General features: G+C 44.6%; 1 protein-coding gene across 4 annotated transcripts; it reads right to left on the bottom strand.

The window, feature by feature from the left end:
* Nucleotides 1-230: 230 nt before the first annotated feature.
* Nucleotides 231-18353, bottom strand: Trnau1ap (tRNA selenocysteine 1 associated protein 1). Of its 4 annotated transcripts, XM_027399502.2 has the most exons (9): nucleotides 18218-18353; nucleotides 17384-17481; nucleotides 14769-14868; nucleotides 14006-14058; nucleotides 9739-9870; nucleotides 7621-7740; nucleotides 2524-2686; nucleotides 2324-2357; nucleotides 231-471 (listed from the first exon to the last, which is right to left on the bottom strand). In XM_027399502.2, exons 1-9 carry the CDS (start codon nucleotides 18242-18244, stop codon nucleotides 335-337), a joined length of 864 nt encoding a protein of 287 aa, XP_027255303.1. In that variant the 5' UTR covers nucleotides 18245-18353; the 3' UTR covers nucleotides 231-334. The 4 variants fall into 4 exon arrangements, with proteins under 4 accessions (XP_027255303.1, XP_027255304.1, XP_027255305.1 ...); XM_027399503.2 differs by lacking the exon at nucleotides 7621-7740; XM_027399504.2 differs by lacking the exon at nucleotides 9739-9870.
* Between the last annotated feature and the right edge of the window lie 33 nt (nucleotides 18354-18386).

Below are 18386 nucleotides of genomic sequence, written 5' to 3'. Positions count from 1 at the left end.
ATTCCCGAATCTTGAGAAAAGCCTTTGACTGTCACCGCATGGTTGAGATTGCAAGTTTACATTTGTTCTGGACGGACTGGTCAGAAACATCCAACCCTTGTGTTTGTGTGAGTGCCACAAAAGTGAATGTGTATCCTTTGCACCTGAGTTTCATGCAGGATGGTTGAATTGTGAGCTGGGCAAAGAACTTGGGTCCTCCTACAGAACACTAAGTGCCCTTGACCACTGAACAATTTCTCTAGCAATTTATTAAAATATTATAAACCATTTTCAAGAAGGATTAAAAGCTTGACAGATAAAGAAAAATAAATGTCCTGATAACACTCCATCCTGGCTACAACATGGCAGGGATCTCTGAGGACACAGTATCCAGGGGCTGCCAGTGACAGTCCATCAGAGCGTCATACAGTTCTTCACTCTGTTCCATGAACTCCTTGTTGGCCTCAGTCACATCCAGCTGTGGTGCTGGGTCTGGAGGAAAAGGCAAGGGACAAAGTCATGCAGGCAAAAGACCACCTGGAAGGAGGGTTCAGGCTCCTGCCTCCAGACATCTTAGAATGGATGTCTAAAGCAGACTGAGCATGTGACAGCAGTTGTTTTTTTTTCCAGTTTTCAAAGCCACATCTGTCTCTAAATGCACTCTTAGATTTTCTGTTCTGCTCAGTTTTAACATGTGGGTTTGGAAAAACAGGGACATTAAGTGCCACCTTAAGAACTAAGCCAGTGCCAGGTGATGGTGGCACACAACTTTAGTCCCAGCACTTGGGAGGTGGATCTCTGAGTTCGAAACCAGCCTGATGTACAAGAGCTAGTTCCAGGACACCTCCAAAGCCACAGAGAAACCCTGTCTCAGGAAAAAAAAAAAAAAACCAAAACCAGTGTCTGATGAGAGATCCAGTCTTTCAGAAATCACAAATATATACATTTTCAGGGTGTGGTGGCATCCCTATAACTCCATTCCTTGGGAGGTGGAGGCAGATGGGTCAGGAGTTTCAACTCAGCCTGATCTGAGTCTTTAAAAGCCCCAGGTTTTTGAGACAGGGCCTGGAGATCACTGAAATCCTCAGTGTGCCACCACCGCCATAAAATCATACTGGTCTTTCTTTTGATGCAAAATTCCACTATATGACCCAACCTGGCCATGAACTCAAAGTAATCATCTGTCACCTTCTGTCATTTAAAAACTCAGCTGGAAGCCGGGCGTTGGTGCCACACGCCTTTAATCCCACCATTTGGGAGGCAGAGGCAGGCGGATCTCTTGAGTTTGAGACCAGCCTGGTCTACGGAGCCTGTGCCAGGACAGGCTCCAAAGCTACAGAGAAACCCTGTCTTGAAACAAAAACAAACAAAACAAAAAATCCAACCAAAAACTCAACTAGTATTTAAGAAAACTGTTGTGGCTGGGTGTGTAACCCTAACACTTAGGGGTCAAAGGCAGGAGGAACAAGAGTTCAAGGTCATCCATAACTATCTGTGTGAAGGCCAGCTTGGCCTGATATCAAACCAAAACAAAGGCTACTGTGGAGTAAGGGAGATTTCTAGTGCACTTCAGTTTTTGTTTTTTCCTTAAATTTGAATCCCGCTGATTTTTCTTGAACTAAGCCAGTGCTTAGTTTTTAGCCCTCAAACCCACTGCAGAGGCTGGCCTTAACTCTAATGCCAACCTCCCAAATGCTAGAATTTTATTTCTATTTATTTATTTTGTTTTGTTTGAGTCAAGGTTTCTCTGATCCAGCACGATTTTACTACTTTAATCAGAAAACACGTCATTTCTAATAGGTGTGGGTGTAGCCCAGTGGTGAGCCCAACATACTGTGAGGGCCTGAGTTCCATGCCTAGTACTAAAAGATAGAAAAAAATAGAAGAAAATTTTGGCAAAAAATATTAATCTTACAAATTGGTAAACAAATAAATACAGAGTAGGTGTTGGAGAGAGAGCTCATTGGTTAAGATACCAGCTGCTGTTACAGAGGATAGCTTACAACTGTAACTCCAGTTCCAGGGGTTCTGGGACCCTCACACAGATGTATATGCAGGCAAAACACCCACCAATGCACATTAACTAAAACAAAACAACAAACAAAAAACAACACTATCACTGTAACAGAGCCACTGGGTGGGACAGAGTGGCACAGCTTGGAAGTAAGGAGCTCCCTGGGAGCAGCATCGTTTCTTTGTAACATTCAATCAGAGTTGTGTCCAAGCCCATTAGAAAGCACACACACAAAGCACACACACGTCCTTGGTGTTCCTCAGCATCTAACTGAGGGCCCCCCACAGCTGGCACCTGCCACAGCTAACCAAAGCATGAAGGGACTCTTACCTTCCAGAGCATCATCCCCAACCTCTTCATATGTCTGTCAAGAGAGGAGAGGGTAGGTGAGGAGAGGGGCCTGAGAAAATCCTGGGTAACTCTAGTTGTCCCCACCTTTTTAAATCCCAAGTCCAGGACCAATTGCACTAATGGTAAAACAATGGTTCCTGTCAGGTGTATGAAACCCAAGAGTTGCCTCATGTGGTTACCTGCATGGTGCTCTGTGTGTAGCCGTACTGGGGGTAGCTGTAGCTGTAGCTGCCTGTGTTCTGGTCGTAGCCCCACTGGGCATAGTAGTTCTGGTACTGCTGGTAATACTGGTTGTAGCTGTAACTATACATCTGGCTGTACTCAACCGGCTTTACACGGCTCCTTACAAGAAGCAAAACCAGATGTAAGAACATTTCTGACAAGGGACTGACTGCACTAAGTTCTCTGGGAGGTTCACTCCTGGGGCCCCCACAACCTGTATCCCCATCCCTGCTGTAAGGATGAAGGCCCAGGACAGGGCAGAAGGTTTAAGTGACTGGTCCAGGGTCACACGACTAAGGCACAAACACAAACTTAGGTAATCTGTCTGCAGAACCCATGCTCTTAGTATATAAGCTTTTCCTGGCTCAGGTTGTCTGTCTTGTCAGGCCTGATTCTTTCTTCAAGAACCTTTTTTTTTTTGAAAAATATATTTATGTGTTTTATGTATATGGGTGTTTTTGTCTGCACACCAGAAGAGGCATTGGATCTCATTATAGATGGTTGTGAGTTGCCCTGTGGTGCTCAGAATTGAACTCAGGTGCTCTTAACTGCTGAGTCATTTCTCAAGATCTTGGGAAGCTCTTTCCTCTGACAGCTGCACAAGCTCAGGAAAAGATAACATAAAAACATCTAGGCTTGATGAGGCTCGAGAGACGGCTCAGAACTTCAAAGCACTCCTTGCTTTTCCAGAGGTCCTGAGTTCAATTCCCAGTACACATATGGTGGCTCACAACCATCTATAATGAGATCTGGTGCCCTCTTTGATTGTGCAGGCATACATTCAGACAGAACACTGCATACATAATAAATAAGTCTTAAAAAAATTTTAAAATATGGGTTTAAGATGATTCAAGATGGATTTCAAACTTCAGACCACGTTATCGTGTTCCCCATTCCAATATTGCAGCAGCCTTACTGTCCCTGCATTGATAACTAATTAGCGGTTGAGCTGAACTCAGCCATGCACATGCTAAGCAACATTCTACCTTGAGCTTTCTTTTTGCACAGTGTGAAGATGTGCCTTTACCAAGGTACTTCCTCATTGGTTTAATAAAAAGCTGAACAGCCAGCCAGTAGGCAGGAGGTATAGGCGGGACTGCCAAGCAAAGAAAGAGGAGGAGGAATCCAGGCACACAGCAGATGTCAGGAGACATGGAGAGAAAATGCCATGTGATAGAACACAGATTAGTATAAATAGGTTAATTTAAGTTATAAGAGCTAGTTGGGGACAAGCCTAAATTAAAGGTGGAGCTTTCATAATTAATAATAAGTCTCTGCTGTTATTTGTGGGTTGGAGGCCCAAAGAAAAATCCAACTACATTCCCCAGCTACCTTTATTTGATGAATTACTTTGGACTTGTAATTTGTTTTTCAGTGTTGGAGATACATACAATAGAGGTGTTATTTATCATTCCCATTATACCAATTGGAAAGCTGTCTCTCTTAAACACTTTGGAATTGACAAGGTGGCTCAGTGGATAAAAATGCAGAAGCCTGACAACTCACATAAAGATGAAACTCCACAAAGTTGTACTCTGACCACATGCTTAGTGGGGGCCTGTGCACATCTTTGCGAGGACACACACATGCTACACTAAGTAAAATGAATTAAAATGTCTTAAAAATTAAAAACTAGAGCTAGGTGTGATAGCTTACACCTTTAATGCCAGCCCTTGGGAGGCAGAGGCACGGCTAAATAGTAAGAATCTCTCTCTTTTTTTTTTAAGTGGGAAGTTTTATTAGAAAGAGAAGGGGGGAAGAGGTAGAGACCCAGAGACAGAGGACAGAAGAATGAGACAGGAAAAGTCCTGTCTGCCCCAGGGGAACAGCAGGAAAGAGAGGGAAATGAGAGAGCAGAAAGAGAGTGTAAGTGCCAGTAAGAGTATCTCTATAAAACAAAACAAAAAAAAAAATGAAAACAGTTGGCTAGGTGGTAGTGGCACAGGCCTTTAGTGCCAGCCCTTGGGAGGCAGAGGCAGGCAGGTCTCTGTGAGTTGGAGGCCAGCCTTGTCTACAGAGTGAATTCCAGTACAGCCAAGGCTACAGAGAAACCCTGTCCTGAAAAACAAAAAAGAAAATAAGTAAATAAGAGCTACAGCCTGATCCAAAGGCAAAGAAAATGTGTGTGTGTGTGTGTGTGTGTGTGTGTGTGTGTGTGTGTGTGAGAGAGAGAGAGAGAGAGAGAGACAGAGAGAGACAGAGAGAGAGAGACAGAGAGAGAGACAGAGACAGACAGACAGACACTGGACTTGGCATGGCTTTTGAAACCTTAAAGCCCAATCCCAGTGACACACTTCCTTTAACAAAGTTGCCAGGCAGTAGCTGCACAAGCCTTTAATCCCAGCACTTAGATCTCTGTGAGTTTGAGGCCAGCCTGATCTACAAATCGAGTTCCAGAACAGCTGATGCTAGGCAAGTCCAACTGCTGATTACTGAAGCACCTAACTCTAGACCAGGATGCTTTACTCCAGGCTGTAGGCAGAAGTCCTGATGGGAGACATTAAAACTGTAGTTTGCTTGTTAACATTAAATAAGCAAAACCACAGGCAAATAACTGCAACTACATGGAAAAGCATGTATGTGTAATAAACTGAGGGGAAAATGAATATTTCTTATGAATTTCAAAACTTAGTGTTAAGACTTGGGGTTTGAACCCCATAATTCAAAAGAAATAAATCGTACCACATGTAAATTGACTCAGTCATTTATAGCATATGTAGTATATGAATAAGAAAGGGAATTGACTGGGATTGGAATGTAAAAAATAAACTAATAAGAAAAATATTTTTTTAAAAAAGGAAACTGAAGCTGGGCATTGGTGGCGCACGTCTTTAATCCAAGCACTCGGGAGGCAGAGGCAGGTGGATCTCTGTGAGTTCGAGGCCAGCCTGGTCTCCAGAGCGAATGCCAGGATAGGCTCCAAAGCTACACAGAGAAAGCCTGTCTCGAAAAACCAAAAAAAAAAAAAAAAAAAAAAAAAAAAAAAAAAAAAAGATAAGTGTCTTAAATTTTCAGTTAGTTTGTTTGACCACAGGGCTTTCAATGCTGGCCTGGAACTTTAATCTGGTCTCAATTTCCTGAGTGTTAGTTTCAGGCATCTATATGGCCTGTCCTTGGGGTTCTGACAGGATACACCCTCAGCTGCAGCCACTAAGAACACCACCTGTGCATATTCACTGTGTTCCCTTTTAAAAGGGTACTGGGGCTAGAGAGATGGCTCAGAGGTTAAGAGCATCGGCTGCTCTTCCAGAGGTCCTGAGTTCAATTCCAAGCAACCATATGGTGGCTCACAACCATCCATTATAAGATCTGGTGCCCCCTTCTGGTGTGCAGATATACATGGAAGCAGAATGTTCTATACATAATAAATAAATAAAAATTAAAAAAAATAAAAGGGTACTGCTCACCTCCCATCCTCTTTCTTCCTCTTCCTCTCTCTGCCCCCTTTTCTCTTTCTTGTTGCTCCTGTCCCCGGAGACTGGTCTCCTCCCTTCCCTTTCCCCTTTTTATGATCCTTTCCCTCTTTTTTTTTTTTTTCTCCGAGACAGGGTCTCTCTGTGTAGCTTTGGAGCCTATCCTAGCACTCACTCTGTAGACCAGGCTGGCCTCGAACTCACAGAGATCCGCCTGCCTCTGCCTCCCGAGTGCTGGGATTAAAGATGTGCGCCACCAACGCCCAGCTTGATCCTTTCCCTAATTAAAAAATCCCTCTGCTTGAACCCTGTCACATGGTGTCTTTAGCTTGGGCAGTGCTTAGTACTGGAATGACTGGTGTGTGGCACCAGTCATTCCGTGTCACTACAGTCAATTCAGAATAATGAAATTATGAATAAGGTTTTTATTTTTGTGTATGTTTCTGTGTGGGGAGATGTGTACTGAAGGCAGAAGAAAGGTATGATGATCCCCAAGAACTAAAGTCAAGGTGGCTGTGCGCTGCCTAAAGTGAGTGTTGGAAGCTGAACTGAGGTCCTTTGGAAGAGCAGCAAATGCTCTTAGCCAGTAAGCCATCTCTCCAGACCTGTAACTTCCTTTAAAAACAATCTTTCTTTGTTGGGCCTACTGGTGCACACCTTTAATCCCATCACTTGGGAGGCAGAAGCAGGTAGATCTCTGTGAGTTTTGAGGCCAGCTTGATCTACAAGCGAGTTCTAGGCCAGTCAGGGCTACACAGAGAAACCTGTTGCTTCAACATGACCACTGTTGAGGTCTATCCTCACATCTGGCTGCCCTTGTACTTTGTAGTAAGCCATCTCAGCCGTGTTACTTCTGCCGGTGGTAGAGGCACACTGCCTAATTCCTAGCTATAGGATTGCCCTGTGCACTGCAGCAGCTTGAACAGCACCCCTAGCTATAACCCACTGGATGCCAGGTTGTAATAACCCAAAATATCTCCAGACACCAGCAATGCCTCCTCATGAGTGAAATCTCTATCTGCTGAGAAATACTGCACTGGCTGAAGGATAAGAAATGTCACTCAGGCCAGGAGTGATGGCATACACCTTTAATGCCAGCAAGGCAGGGGCAGGTGGGTCTCTGTGAGTTCCGGGCCAGGCAAAGACAGGCAGTAGGAACCTGTTTCAAAGAGCAAAACAAAGAAGCTAGGTATACCCAGAGAAACCCTGTCTATCAATACATAAATACATACATATGGATTTACAAGTTTTTTTTAACCTAGCTAGTAAGACAAGTTAACAGTGAGACACACAACATTTCAGAAACTGTTTAGAATTCATTCTGTAAATTCTAACAAATTCTATTGATAAACTCCCAACAGCAGCTGCTGGGCAAAGAGCAAGGATACAGATCCAAGCAAACTTCCTCTGTTCCTGCCCTCAATCTCCTACCCTCAATGTCTGACTTCTTGGCTATAAGTTTCCAGGGCTGTGTGGCTATGCTAGTTCATGCCCCATACCAAGTCAGGTCAAAGCACACTGTATCTGTGATGTCTGCCTCTCTATAGCCTTGTATCACACATATGGATTTCCTGACTCAGCAAACAGCCAACAAGGGCCCAGGGCAGGCTAGCCCAGGTCTATGCTCTGTGTGGGACTCACGCTTTAGGGATGGCCACACTCAGGCGCACAGGTTTAGACCCCAGTCCTACTGCTCCCTGGCACTCCGTCAAGGCTCGCTTCTGTTCCAATTCATCTGTGAATTTCACAAAACCATAGCCCCTGGAGGGAGAAAAAAACCAACATACTACTTAGTTCACAGATGTGATGAAGCCTACAGGAGGAAACATGGAAGAGAGGGGTAGGAAAAGGTAGACTGGAGCACAAAGGAGAAAGGACTGGAAAGGGAGAGCCATACAGTATGATTCTGACATCTGTGGGAATTACTTCTTCCAGCTCAGTCCCCCATTCTCTGCCACACTTCCATCCAGAGACTCCTTCCCAAACAGGAGTTTCCCTCCCAAACCAGTGGAAGGCAACGTTATTGCCACCGTGTAGCTGTGGGGGTGTAGCTGTGGGGATGTAGCTGTGGGGTAGGTGAAGTTTGCCCTGCAGACTCTTCAGACTTTCTGTTGTGTTGGACTAGGCATGCAGGGAAGCAGTTACAGACAGACCTGGTTCCTGTTCCAGAGACTGTTCATGATACCTACAATTACTAGCACATACTATCTGGACGAGGTGCTGAGGACACTTTCATGGTTACCCCATCACACAGAGTACCAGACTGCATTAAAGAGCAGCAGAAATTCAGAGACGTTGGTAACTAGCCCAGAGTCACACACAACAGAAGCAGACTTATCTCTATGTCACACTCCTCAAACCTGAGTAAAATGACTTAACTGATAAAGAATAAGCCTTTTTGCTGGTGATGGTGGCACATGCTTGTAATTCTGGTACCAGGGAGGCTGAGCATGGAGAACTGTGAGTTTGAAGCCAGCTATGGCAATATGGAAAAAAAAAAGGCGGGGGGGACAGGACTGAGGAAGTAGCTCTGTGGTAGGGCATTGGTTTAGCACACTAAGTATCTGGGTGCAACCTTTAGTACTGAAATACAAAAAGAACGAGCCTTTCTTGGAATGGGGGTGTGTGGCTGGGTTCAATCCTGTGCACAGCAGAGAATAAAAGAAAATAAAAGAACCTTCTTTTCTTTTGAGTGGGAAATCAAGCTCAGGACCTTGTATATGCTAGGCAAGTTCTCCAACACTGAGCCCTCTTTTTTTTTGTTTGTTTGTTCTTTTTCAAGATAGAGTTTCTCTGCATAGCACTGCCTATCCTGGAACCTGCTGTGTAAACTAGGCTGTCATCTTTATGTTTTTTGAGACAGGGTTTTGCTAAGCTGCCTAGCCTGGCCTTAAAACTCACTGCACAGCACATGAAGACCCCGAATTTGTAATCCTGCTGCCTCAGCTGGGCAGCTGGGATTACAGACCTGTGCCAACAAGTCACGTTTCATTTCTTGTTTGTTTGATAGCTAAGGCTGGCTTCAGTTCAGAAATGCTTAGCTTCCACTTTCCAAGTATTGACAGGTTTCTCCATTTTAAAATGGAAAATTTAACCCTCCTTTTTCTTTTCGGGGAGGGGGGTGAGTATTGAAAGAGTCTCATCTGGGTGGTGGTGTCACACGCCTTTAATCTCAGCATTTGGTAGGCAGAGGCAGGTGGATCTCTGATTTTGAGGCCAGCCTGGTCTACAGAGTAAGTTCCACGATAGCCAGGAACACTCAAAGAAACCCTCTCTCAAAAAAAACAAAGAGAGAGGGGGGAGGGGAGAAAGAAAGAGAGAGAGTCTCACATAGCCCAGGCTGGCCTTCAACTCACTATGTATTCAAAGATGGATGGCCTTGACTTTTATTCCTCCTGCCTCCACTCCCCACGTCGTGTGCACCTCAACACTAGGATGGCTAAATATAACATTTTTAACTACACAAAAGGCCTTAGTAACAGAAATAAATAGAAGAAACAGCTATTCATATTATTTCCTCTAATCCTATGTTAATCATATAGTATTAGATTGCTTCAATTTATGGATAAGAAAATAGTATCTGTAACTTGTCTAGTGCACAGTCCCTTGTCAGTGATGAAGATAAGGCTCAAACCCGGCCGCCTAGCTAGAAAGCTTGCACTTCGAGCCACCACCCTCCTTACTGTCTCTATAATGCTTCCCCCCAGGATGTAAAAATGCTGAACAAAAAGGAAACATAAATAGCAGGTAAGGCCTTACTTAGACACGCCTGTCTGGTCCAAAACCACCTTGCCTCCCCGGCAGGAGGGGTAGACTTTGACAAAGAACTCATACAGCATGCCATCATCCACGTCTGGGGTCAGGTCCCCCACAAAGAGGGAATACTCAGGGCTGAGAGGAAAGAAGAGTCAGCACAAAAAAAGTATCAAAACCCTGCTGTCAGTTTCTGGAATCTTCCTTTCTCCCCTCTTCTTTTTTAAGACAAAAGGTTTTGCTATGGAGCCCAGGCTGGCCTCAAACTCCCAGCAATCCTCCTACTTAAGCCTCCTGAGTGCAGGGATTACAGGCACACATTGCCACACTTAGTAAAGGCACAGTTCAAATAAGCCTCTAAGGCCCTTTCAAGAACTCCAAACCTGATTTGCCTACTTAGTCAGATACCCCACTTAACTGCTTAGACTCAAACCCAGTGCCTCATGAATGTGAGGCTTGGTCAGCTTCACACTATAGTTCATTATACTTCTGGCAAAGGAGTTACAGAAACAGTACCCTGCTCTGAATTCTGCAGACACTACACAAAACCTGGCTGACTTTAAGCATCAAGAGAGTACAGGGCTGGGTGTGGTGGGGCATGCACTCAGGAGGCAGAGGCAGACTGATCTCTGAGTTAGAGGTCAGCCTGGTTTACAGAGCAAGTTCCAGGACAGCCAGGGCTACACAGAGAAACCCTGTCTTGGGGCAGGGGAATGACCCAGAAGAAGCACACCTATAATCCCAGAGGTCAGGAGGCAGAGGCAGGCCTTTCTATGAGCTCCATGCTAGCCTACTCTACATAGTAAAATTCCAGGCCAACCAAGACCTTGCCTCAAAAAATGTAGATAGGAAGACAGCAAGTAAGAGGGAGCAAGTAGGTAAAGGGATAGATCAGAGGCATCTCCAAGGAGGTTTTTTTTTTTTTTTTTTTTTTTTTTGAGATAGGGGTTCTCTGTTTTAATAGCCCTGGCTGTCCTGGAACTCAATTTATAGATCAGGCTGGCCTCAAGCTCATAGAGATTCTCCTGACTCTGCCTCCCAAGTGCTGGGATTGATTAAAGGCCTGTGCCACCACACCTGAACTGGAGTTTTTTTTTTTTTTTTTTTTTTTTTTTTTTTTTTAAGAAACTAGACGGATATTCAATGTGTATTTTAATTCCAACGATAAAAGAAGACCCTTATCTCCAAACTCTGTTGGAACAAGGTCAGCAAACTTTTTCTAGAAATGTTTATAACTGTATTTAGTTTTGAGATTTGGATCCAGTTTTTGTTTTGTGCCATCATGGTAGGTCTTAATTTAGCATTTCAAGCAAGATACATATTCTTTGTATAAAATTATAAGCCAGGTATGGTTTTCCATGCTCAGGGAGAAACAGGATTCACAAGTTCAAAGCCATCTTCAGCTATATAGCAAGTTCAAAGTTAGACTGGGCTACACAAGACCTCATTTCCATACCTATATACATGGTGGAAATGAACTGTGGTTCTCTGCAAAAAGCAATACACTCTTCAATGCCGAACCAGATCCAGTCCATTGTTTGTTTTTGAAAAAGTCTCATGGAGCTCAGGCTAGCCTCAACTCAAACTCCATATTTTGCTTAAAATGACCTTGAACTTCTGATTTACCGGTCTCTACCTCTCATGTATTAGGATTATAGAAATATCTTTGCCGTTCTTGTTTTTTTTTTTTAAGATTTTACTTATTTATTATGCATACAGTCTTGTGCCTGCATGACAGCAGAGGGCACCAGATCTCATTCAAGGTAGTTGTGAGTCACCATGTGGTTGCTGGGAATTGAACTCAGGACCTCTGGAAGAGCAGTCAGTGCTCTTAACTGCTGAGCCATCTCTCCAGCCCTGTCTCTGCCATTTTATTTGGTGCTGGGAGTGAATTCAGGGCTCCCTGCATAGACACTGTCTAATGAGTTATATCCCTGTCATCTCATAAACTGCCCAAACTGGGTGCAGTGACTGTCACCTCTAAGTCTCCACTATTCAAGAGGCTACGGCAGGAGTCTGAGGTCAGTCTAGGCAACACAGTCATATTGCTAACACTTTGACACCGGTACTCTGCAACATGTCTTGTGAGCATTCCAATAAATGAACATATTATAACCTAGCCACTTCTCTATTATCAGAGATTCCCCTCAACGTTTCTCCCACATACATGCTCTAATGAGCACTTAGGAGGCTACTCATTGCAAACATCATGAATAAACTCTCAAGAATGGAATTACAGGGTCAATCGACAACACACTTGGTAGAGCTTCTTAGACAATGTCTTAAAAAGTTCAAAAACTAGCCAGGCAATGGTGACACATGTCTTTAATCCCAGCACTCAGGAGGCAGAGGCAAGCAGATCTCACTGAGTTCGAGGCCAGCCTGGTGTACACAGCCAGTGCTAGTACAAGCTTCAAAACTACACAGAGAAACTCTGTCTTGAAAAACAATCCAAAAAAAAAAAAAAAAAAAAAAAAACACAACCAAAAAAAACAAAAAACCAAAAAAACCAAACAAACAAACCCAAAAAAGGTCCAAAAACTATTGAAGACTGAGAGCAACACACTATGTTTCTGGGTAGCTTAGAACTCAGTACATAGACCAGGGTGACCTCCAACTTGCCATGTTCTGCCTGTCTCTACCTTCTGAGTGCTGAGAGCTGGGTAGGATAACAGGGTGCCACCATGCCCGACCACAGTGCTGTCTTTAGAGTTTGAGATGGAGCTAAAGAACCATTGCTAAATTAGAAGCTCTGTGAAACAGGAAGGATTGCTTCCAATGTGGAAATGCAAAACTGTACTATCTAGTCTGGACTGTTAAATCCCTAACTCAGCAGCTAAATACTTCCAGACAGCCACTGGAAAATGATAATCAATTCACATTGTTATAGTAAGTAGATTTTTATTGAATAAAACGTCAAACCCTGGAAAGTTAACATAGTGGAAGGTTAAGAGGGGACTAAATACAGGAAAGATGTGGCCTCACCAGGCATGGTGGCACACAGCTACAACCTTGGGCACCCAGGAGGCATAGAGAGGACTACTGCTGAGTTGAGGCCAGCCTGGATCACCTAGTGAATTCTAAGTCAGTGTGGGCTACAAAATTAAGACCTTGTTTCAATAATACAAGAAATAAATAGCCAGAGCTCAGAATAAGAATTTTTGCCTTTTGTAGGGATTTGAGTAAGAATGGTCCCCATAGGCTCGTATATTTGAATGTTTAGTCACCAGTGAAAGAAACTTTTTTTTATTTAAGATTTATTTATCATGTATACAGTGTTCTGCCTGAATGTATGCCTGCAGCCAAAGGGGGCACTAGATGTCATTACAGATGGTTGTGAGCCACCATTTGAACTCAGGACCTCTGGAAGGGCAGGCAGTAAGTGCTCCCAATGTCTGAGCCATCTTGCCAGCCCCAGTGAATGGTACTCTTTGATAGGATTAAAAGGATTAGGAGTTTTGGCCTTGTTGGAGGAAGTGTATCACTAGGGGTAGGCTTTAAGGTTTCAAAAGCCCATGCCAAGCCCAGTGTTTATCTGTCTCTCTCTCTTTCTGCCTTCGGATCAGGATATAGGTTTTATTTACTCTCCAGAACCTACAATGCCTGCAGTGCCTGCTGCCACACCCCTCACCATGATGATAATGGACTAAACTTTTCAAACTACAAAGCTCCCAGTTCTTTCTTTTATAAGAGTTGCTGTGGTCATGGTGTCTCTCTTCACAGAAATACAACCTTCTATGCACAAAATTCTGTGTTCAATCACCAGCACTGTGTATTAAACACAGCATTTGGGAGGTAGATGGAGATAGAGGATCACAAATTTCTGTTAAAGATTTACTTATTTATTATGTATACAGTGTTCTGCCTGCATGTCTGCCTGCAGGACAGAGGGCACTAGATCTCATTACTGATGGTTGTGAGCCATTATACAGTTACTGGGAATTGAACTCAAAACCTTTGGAAAGGAGTCAGTGCTCTTAACATCTGAGCCACCGCTCCAGCTGCAGAGAATCAGAATTTTAAGGTCATCCTTGACTATACAGAGAGCTTTGAGGCCAGTCTGGGATATATGAGACCATGTTTCTCCACAAAAAAAGAGCCACTCAAACAAGGAAAGACATGGCCTTGATATATTGGAGGCTAGGGAGTAGGAGAGTATTGTCCAGATTCATTTCTTTACCCTCTTTTTGACAGTAATTGGCACTATGATATCTGTGCCTCTATCCAGATATATACTGGCGTGTGAGCTACATTGGTGCAGCTCCTTACTTACCTATTGTCTGGTTGTTTTCCATAAGTGGCATAATTCAGTTTAAAACGTTTTGCCTGGAAATTTAAAAACACATGAACAAACTAAAACAGACAAGGGTCTTTCAAAAGCCAAACAATATTTGAAAAAAACTGAAATAAATTACCTTGGCCAAAACATCTCCCCCTCTCTAAGCCTCAGCTTTTCTCCTGTATAAAATGAAGGGGTTGCACGGTTGACCGTTAAAGGCACTGCCAGCTCCATGGATCTATGAGCCCAGGTGTGCCAGCTGGTACAGCTGTAAGCTAAGTAACTGTGGGAAGAGCAAAATGTAACTCTCTTGAAATGTGTTCTTGCTGCTACCAGCCTGTTCTAGATTCTCAATCAGGCAAAAGGCCTAGAGTTCCAAGTCTTTAGCTTTGGCTGGGGTTCTGAACCCAGGATCTTGGCATACTTGGTAAGTACTCTGCCACTGAGCTACACCCGAAGCCTGATTTTTTAGTCTTCTGTCATAGAAGGCAGTACTGCTGAGTGGAAAGAACCAGAGTTTTGTGAGCAATCAATCTTCTTCTGAATCTTGGCTCTGTCACTTTCTACCTGTACTGCCTTCAGCAAATCATGGCATCTCCCTGCTTCAGTTTCCTGGTCAATCAAAGACAACACTACATATTGTGCAGGTGGCTACAGGATTAAATAAAATGATATAAGTATCCAGTAGCAATTGAATATATGGCATTAATTAATAACAATAAAAATGGCAAGGTCATCATCATCCAAATGTCCTTACAGGTGTGGCTCCTGGAAGGGGCTTCCCATTAATTTTATGCAAACATTTCTCGGCTGTGGCCAAATCTGCAAATTCCACAAAGCAGTAGCCAGCTGGGATTCTGGGAAGAAAGCAGAGAAATCAAGTGATAAAGATGCACAGGCAATTCTTGGCCTGAAGAGAGGAAAAATGGTTTGTTTTTTCTTTTTTTCTTTCTGCTAAGACAAGGTCTCACTATGTAGCATTGGCTGTTCTGGAACTCACTCTATGTAGACCACGCTGGCCTCAAAGTCACAGAAATCAGCCTGTCATTGCCTCCCAAGTGCTGGGATTAAAGTATATGCCACACCACCCAGTTTAAAAGGGTGTTTTCAAATAGAGCCACTATTATTATTCCACCCCATATTCCAGATCAGAAATAACTTGCAAATTTAATACAAGGACAGTGAATCTGCACAGTCCTTGAATTATTTAATAATCATTTATTATGTATATACCACATCACCTGTGAATACTGACAAAAACCCTCAACATGACCGATTCAATCTATCAGAACAACTATCTAGCATACAAGAAGTTAAGGATATCCGCAGAGAAAATATCAGAAGAAATTATACAGAAGATAATGATTTTTGTGGGCTGGAGAGATGGCTCAGAGGTTAAGAGCACTAACAGCTCTTCCAGAGGTCCTGAGTTCAATTCCCAGCAACCACATGGTGGCTCACAACCATCTGTTATGAGATCTGGTGCCCTCTTCTGGTGTGCAGATATACATGGAAGCAGAATGTTGTATACATAATAAATAAAATCTTTAAAAAAAAAATAATGATTTTTACCTACTTAAAAAGCCCACCTTCCATCCCAACACTCAGGACACTCAGGAGGCAGAGGCAGGCAGGTCTCTGAGTTCAAAGCCAGACTGGTCTACAAGAGTGAGTTTCAGGACAGCCAGGGCTACATAGAGAAACCCTGTCCTGCAAAACAAACAAGTCTATATGAAAGCTCCTGCTGAATATATTCAACGCCCTGGATTCTCTGTTCAGCTTGAGGAACAGGTGAGTGCCATCAGAAAAGGAAGAGATTGGCTTTTGCATGCTGAAAGTCAGGAGCTCATCATGGAGGTGCAGGCCTGTGATCAGAGCACTTTAGGACAATGGCTCTCAGCCTGTGGGTGGAGAACCTCTGGGGGTTGAACAACACTTTCACAGGGGTCACATATCAGATTCATACATGGCTTAAAACAGTAGCAACATTACAGTCCTAAAATAGAAAAAAAAAAAAATTTCATGGTTGGGGGGTCACCACATGAGGACCTGTATTAAAGGGCTGTAGCATTAGGAAGGTTGAGAACCACTGGACTAGATAATACAGTTTATCAAAGCATGTACATTATGTTACTGTCATAGTCTACTTTCAGTAGACAGGAGGACAAGCATAGGTGCGGACATTACACCATATACATAGGGGATGTGAGGGTACTGGTGTTTGGCTATCTATCTGTAGGTGGTTTTAGAACAACTTCCCCATGAACACAGCATCCTTACAATCAGTTGAGGTAATCTGAAATTGTTTCCCTCCTGTCCATTAACAAAGTCTGTTTCTCTCCTGTCCAATGACAAAGAGCCTGAGGTGGCAAGGCTGGGAATTCTTTAACATTTGTATTAATTATCTGAGAATTATTTCTGGTTTCTTTGTTATTGTTTCTTTGAGCAGAGTCTTACTGTATAGCTCTGGCTGTTCTGGTCTTCCACGTGCTGTCATCACAGGCCGGCCACTACCCCCAGCTTAATGATCTGAGAAGTCTATACAATGTATCATAGGTCCAGGACCTCCAACTTAGGTCAACAGGCTTATGAGGCAAGTGCTTCTACTTCCTTAGTCAACTCACTGCCCTCCCCCAACCTTGTGCTTCTGAACCCCCCTGATTTCTTGAAGAAAAAAAAAGGGGGGGGGTTAATGTGGGTGGGTGAGATGGCACATGCTCAAAATTAAATAAATGGGAGCTAGAGATACGGCTCAGCGGTTAAGAGTTCTGCACTGCTGAGTTTGAGGCCAGCCTGGTTTACAGAGCGAGTTACAGAACAGCCAGGGCTACACAGAGAAACCCTGTCTTGAAAAAAAGAAAAGAAAAAAAAGTTCTGCATTGCTCTTTCAAGGGACCTCAGTTTGACCTCAGTTTAGCGCTCAGCAACCATGTAGGGCCACTTCACAGAATCTGACACCTCTGGCCTCCACCGGCACCTGCCCACCGTGCCTCCCCAACTTAATACACACACATAATCAAAAATAAATCTTAAAGAGCCAGGATTGCAGGCACATCTGGGATTGGTATGCACCTGGGATAAAATAAAATAACCATAAATGAGGCACACAAGTAAATCACAAAGATCACACAACAGTACTCGAACACAGGTTCCACCATCCTGCCCTGAAACACTGGGATACTGAAACCTGAAAAACTCTGTGCTTCTGCTCAGTAAGCGTCCACCCCAGCCCATGTTTTTATAATATGGTGTGATTACTACTACAACTAGATGAGAAGCCCTGGTTCCCAGCGATGTTTATTTACTCTCTTGAATGACAGCAGCAGAAGGCTTTTCTAAGTGAGACCTGGAAAGATGAAAAGGGAAATGTACCCAGTGAGGCGGTTTCGGATAATTTTGACGCTCATCACGGTCTCGCCCATGGTGGCAAAGGCTCTAGAGATGAAGTTCTCATCCATGTAGGGTTCCAGCTGCATAAAAACCATAGCAGAGAGGCTCAGTTCCGGAAGCCCCAGAAGGGGTCCAGCGCCTCCCGCTCTGTCCAGGGCACTCTACTGCGCAGTCCCAGGAGCAGTCTGTCAGTCAGGTTTGCAGACGGAGGTGGGGGCGCGTGGTTCCAACCTACTCCTGTACTCCAAGCTGCTCCCCTTGCTGGGCGGTGTGGCACAGGCCTTTAGTCCCGGCACTGGGGAGGGAGTGGCGAGTTCGAGGCCAGTCCGGTCTATATAGTGAGTTCCAGGACAGCAGAACTAGGTGAGCCCCCGCCCCATCTCCAAACAAAAATAACAAATCGCTCCCCTTTATGGAACGCCCCGTTCCTCCGGCCCTAGAAACAAAGGGCCCCTCAGTTTTGGGGGCTCCTCCCATTCGACCCCCCCAATCCCCTTTTCTTTCCCAGACTGAACCCCGCAGACTCTGCATCTGATCAATCTTCCTTCCGATGCCCAGCTTCCCTTACCTACTGGGGCCAGGGTGAGAAAGGGCCTCGCAATGAGGCCCAAACGAGCCTGGAGCTCTCTACGGAGGTCCCCCTGCCTCTGCCCCTGCCCCTGCCCCTGCCTCTGCCTCGGGGCAGGGACTAAGGCACGCGCCCACACTCCGGCCTGGCTTTTCCTCTGTCACCAAACCCGCCCGGCTCTCCTCCGCCCTCCTCGCCCTCAGGCCCTCCTCCCCTATGACTCGAGAGCAGGGGCGGCCCTCACTCACGTCTCCCATCCACAGGCTGGCCGCCATCCCGCATCCGGGCGGGGACCGTGCGGGCCTGTGGCGCGCACACGCAGCGCGGGCCGCCAGACGCGCCGATCCGGGCTTCCTCGCCTCTGTCAGCAGCTTCCGGCTCGTGGGGGGCGTGGCTCCGACACGGGTAGGGGCGTGG

Source organism: Cricetulus griseus, chromosome 2 (assembly GCF_003668045.3).
Source record: "Cricetulus griseus strain 17A/GY chromosome 2, alternate assembly CriGri-PICRH-1.0, whole genome shotgun sequence".
Classification (NCBI taxonomy): Eukaryota; Metazoa; Chordata; class Mammalia; order Rodentia; family Cricetidae; genus Cricetulus; species Cricetulus griseus.
The sequence above is the reverse complement of the archived record's forward strand: the minus strand, read 5'-3'. Positions and strand labels throughout refer to the sequence as shown.

Bases quoted from the DNA above. Each gene is read 5' to 3' on its own strand.
- Trnau1ap (XM_027399502.2), bottom strand. From the start codon at position 18,244: ATGGCGGCCAGCCTGTGGATGGGAGAC. The intron at 2,687-7,620 runs GTGAGTCCCACA...GCTTCTTGTAAG, and splicing joins AGTGTGGCCATCCCTAAAGC to GAGCCGTGTAAAGCCGGTTG. The intron at 472-2,323 runs GTAAGAGTCCCT...CTTTTCCTCCAG, and splicing joins TGGGGATGATGCTCTGGAAG to ACCCAGCACCACAGCTGGAT.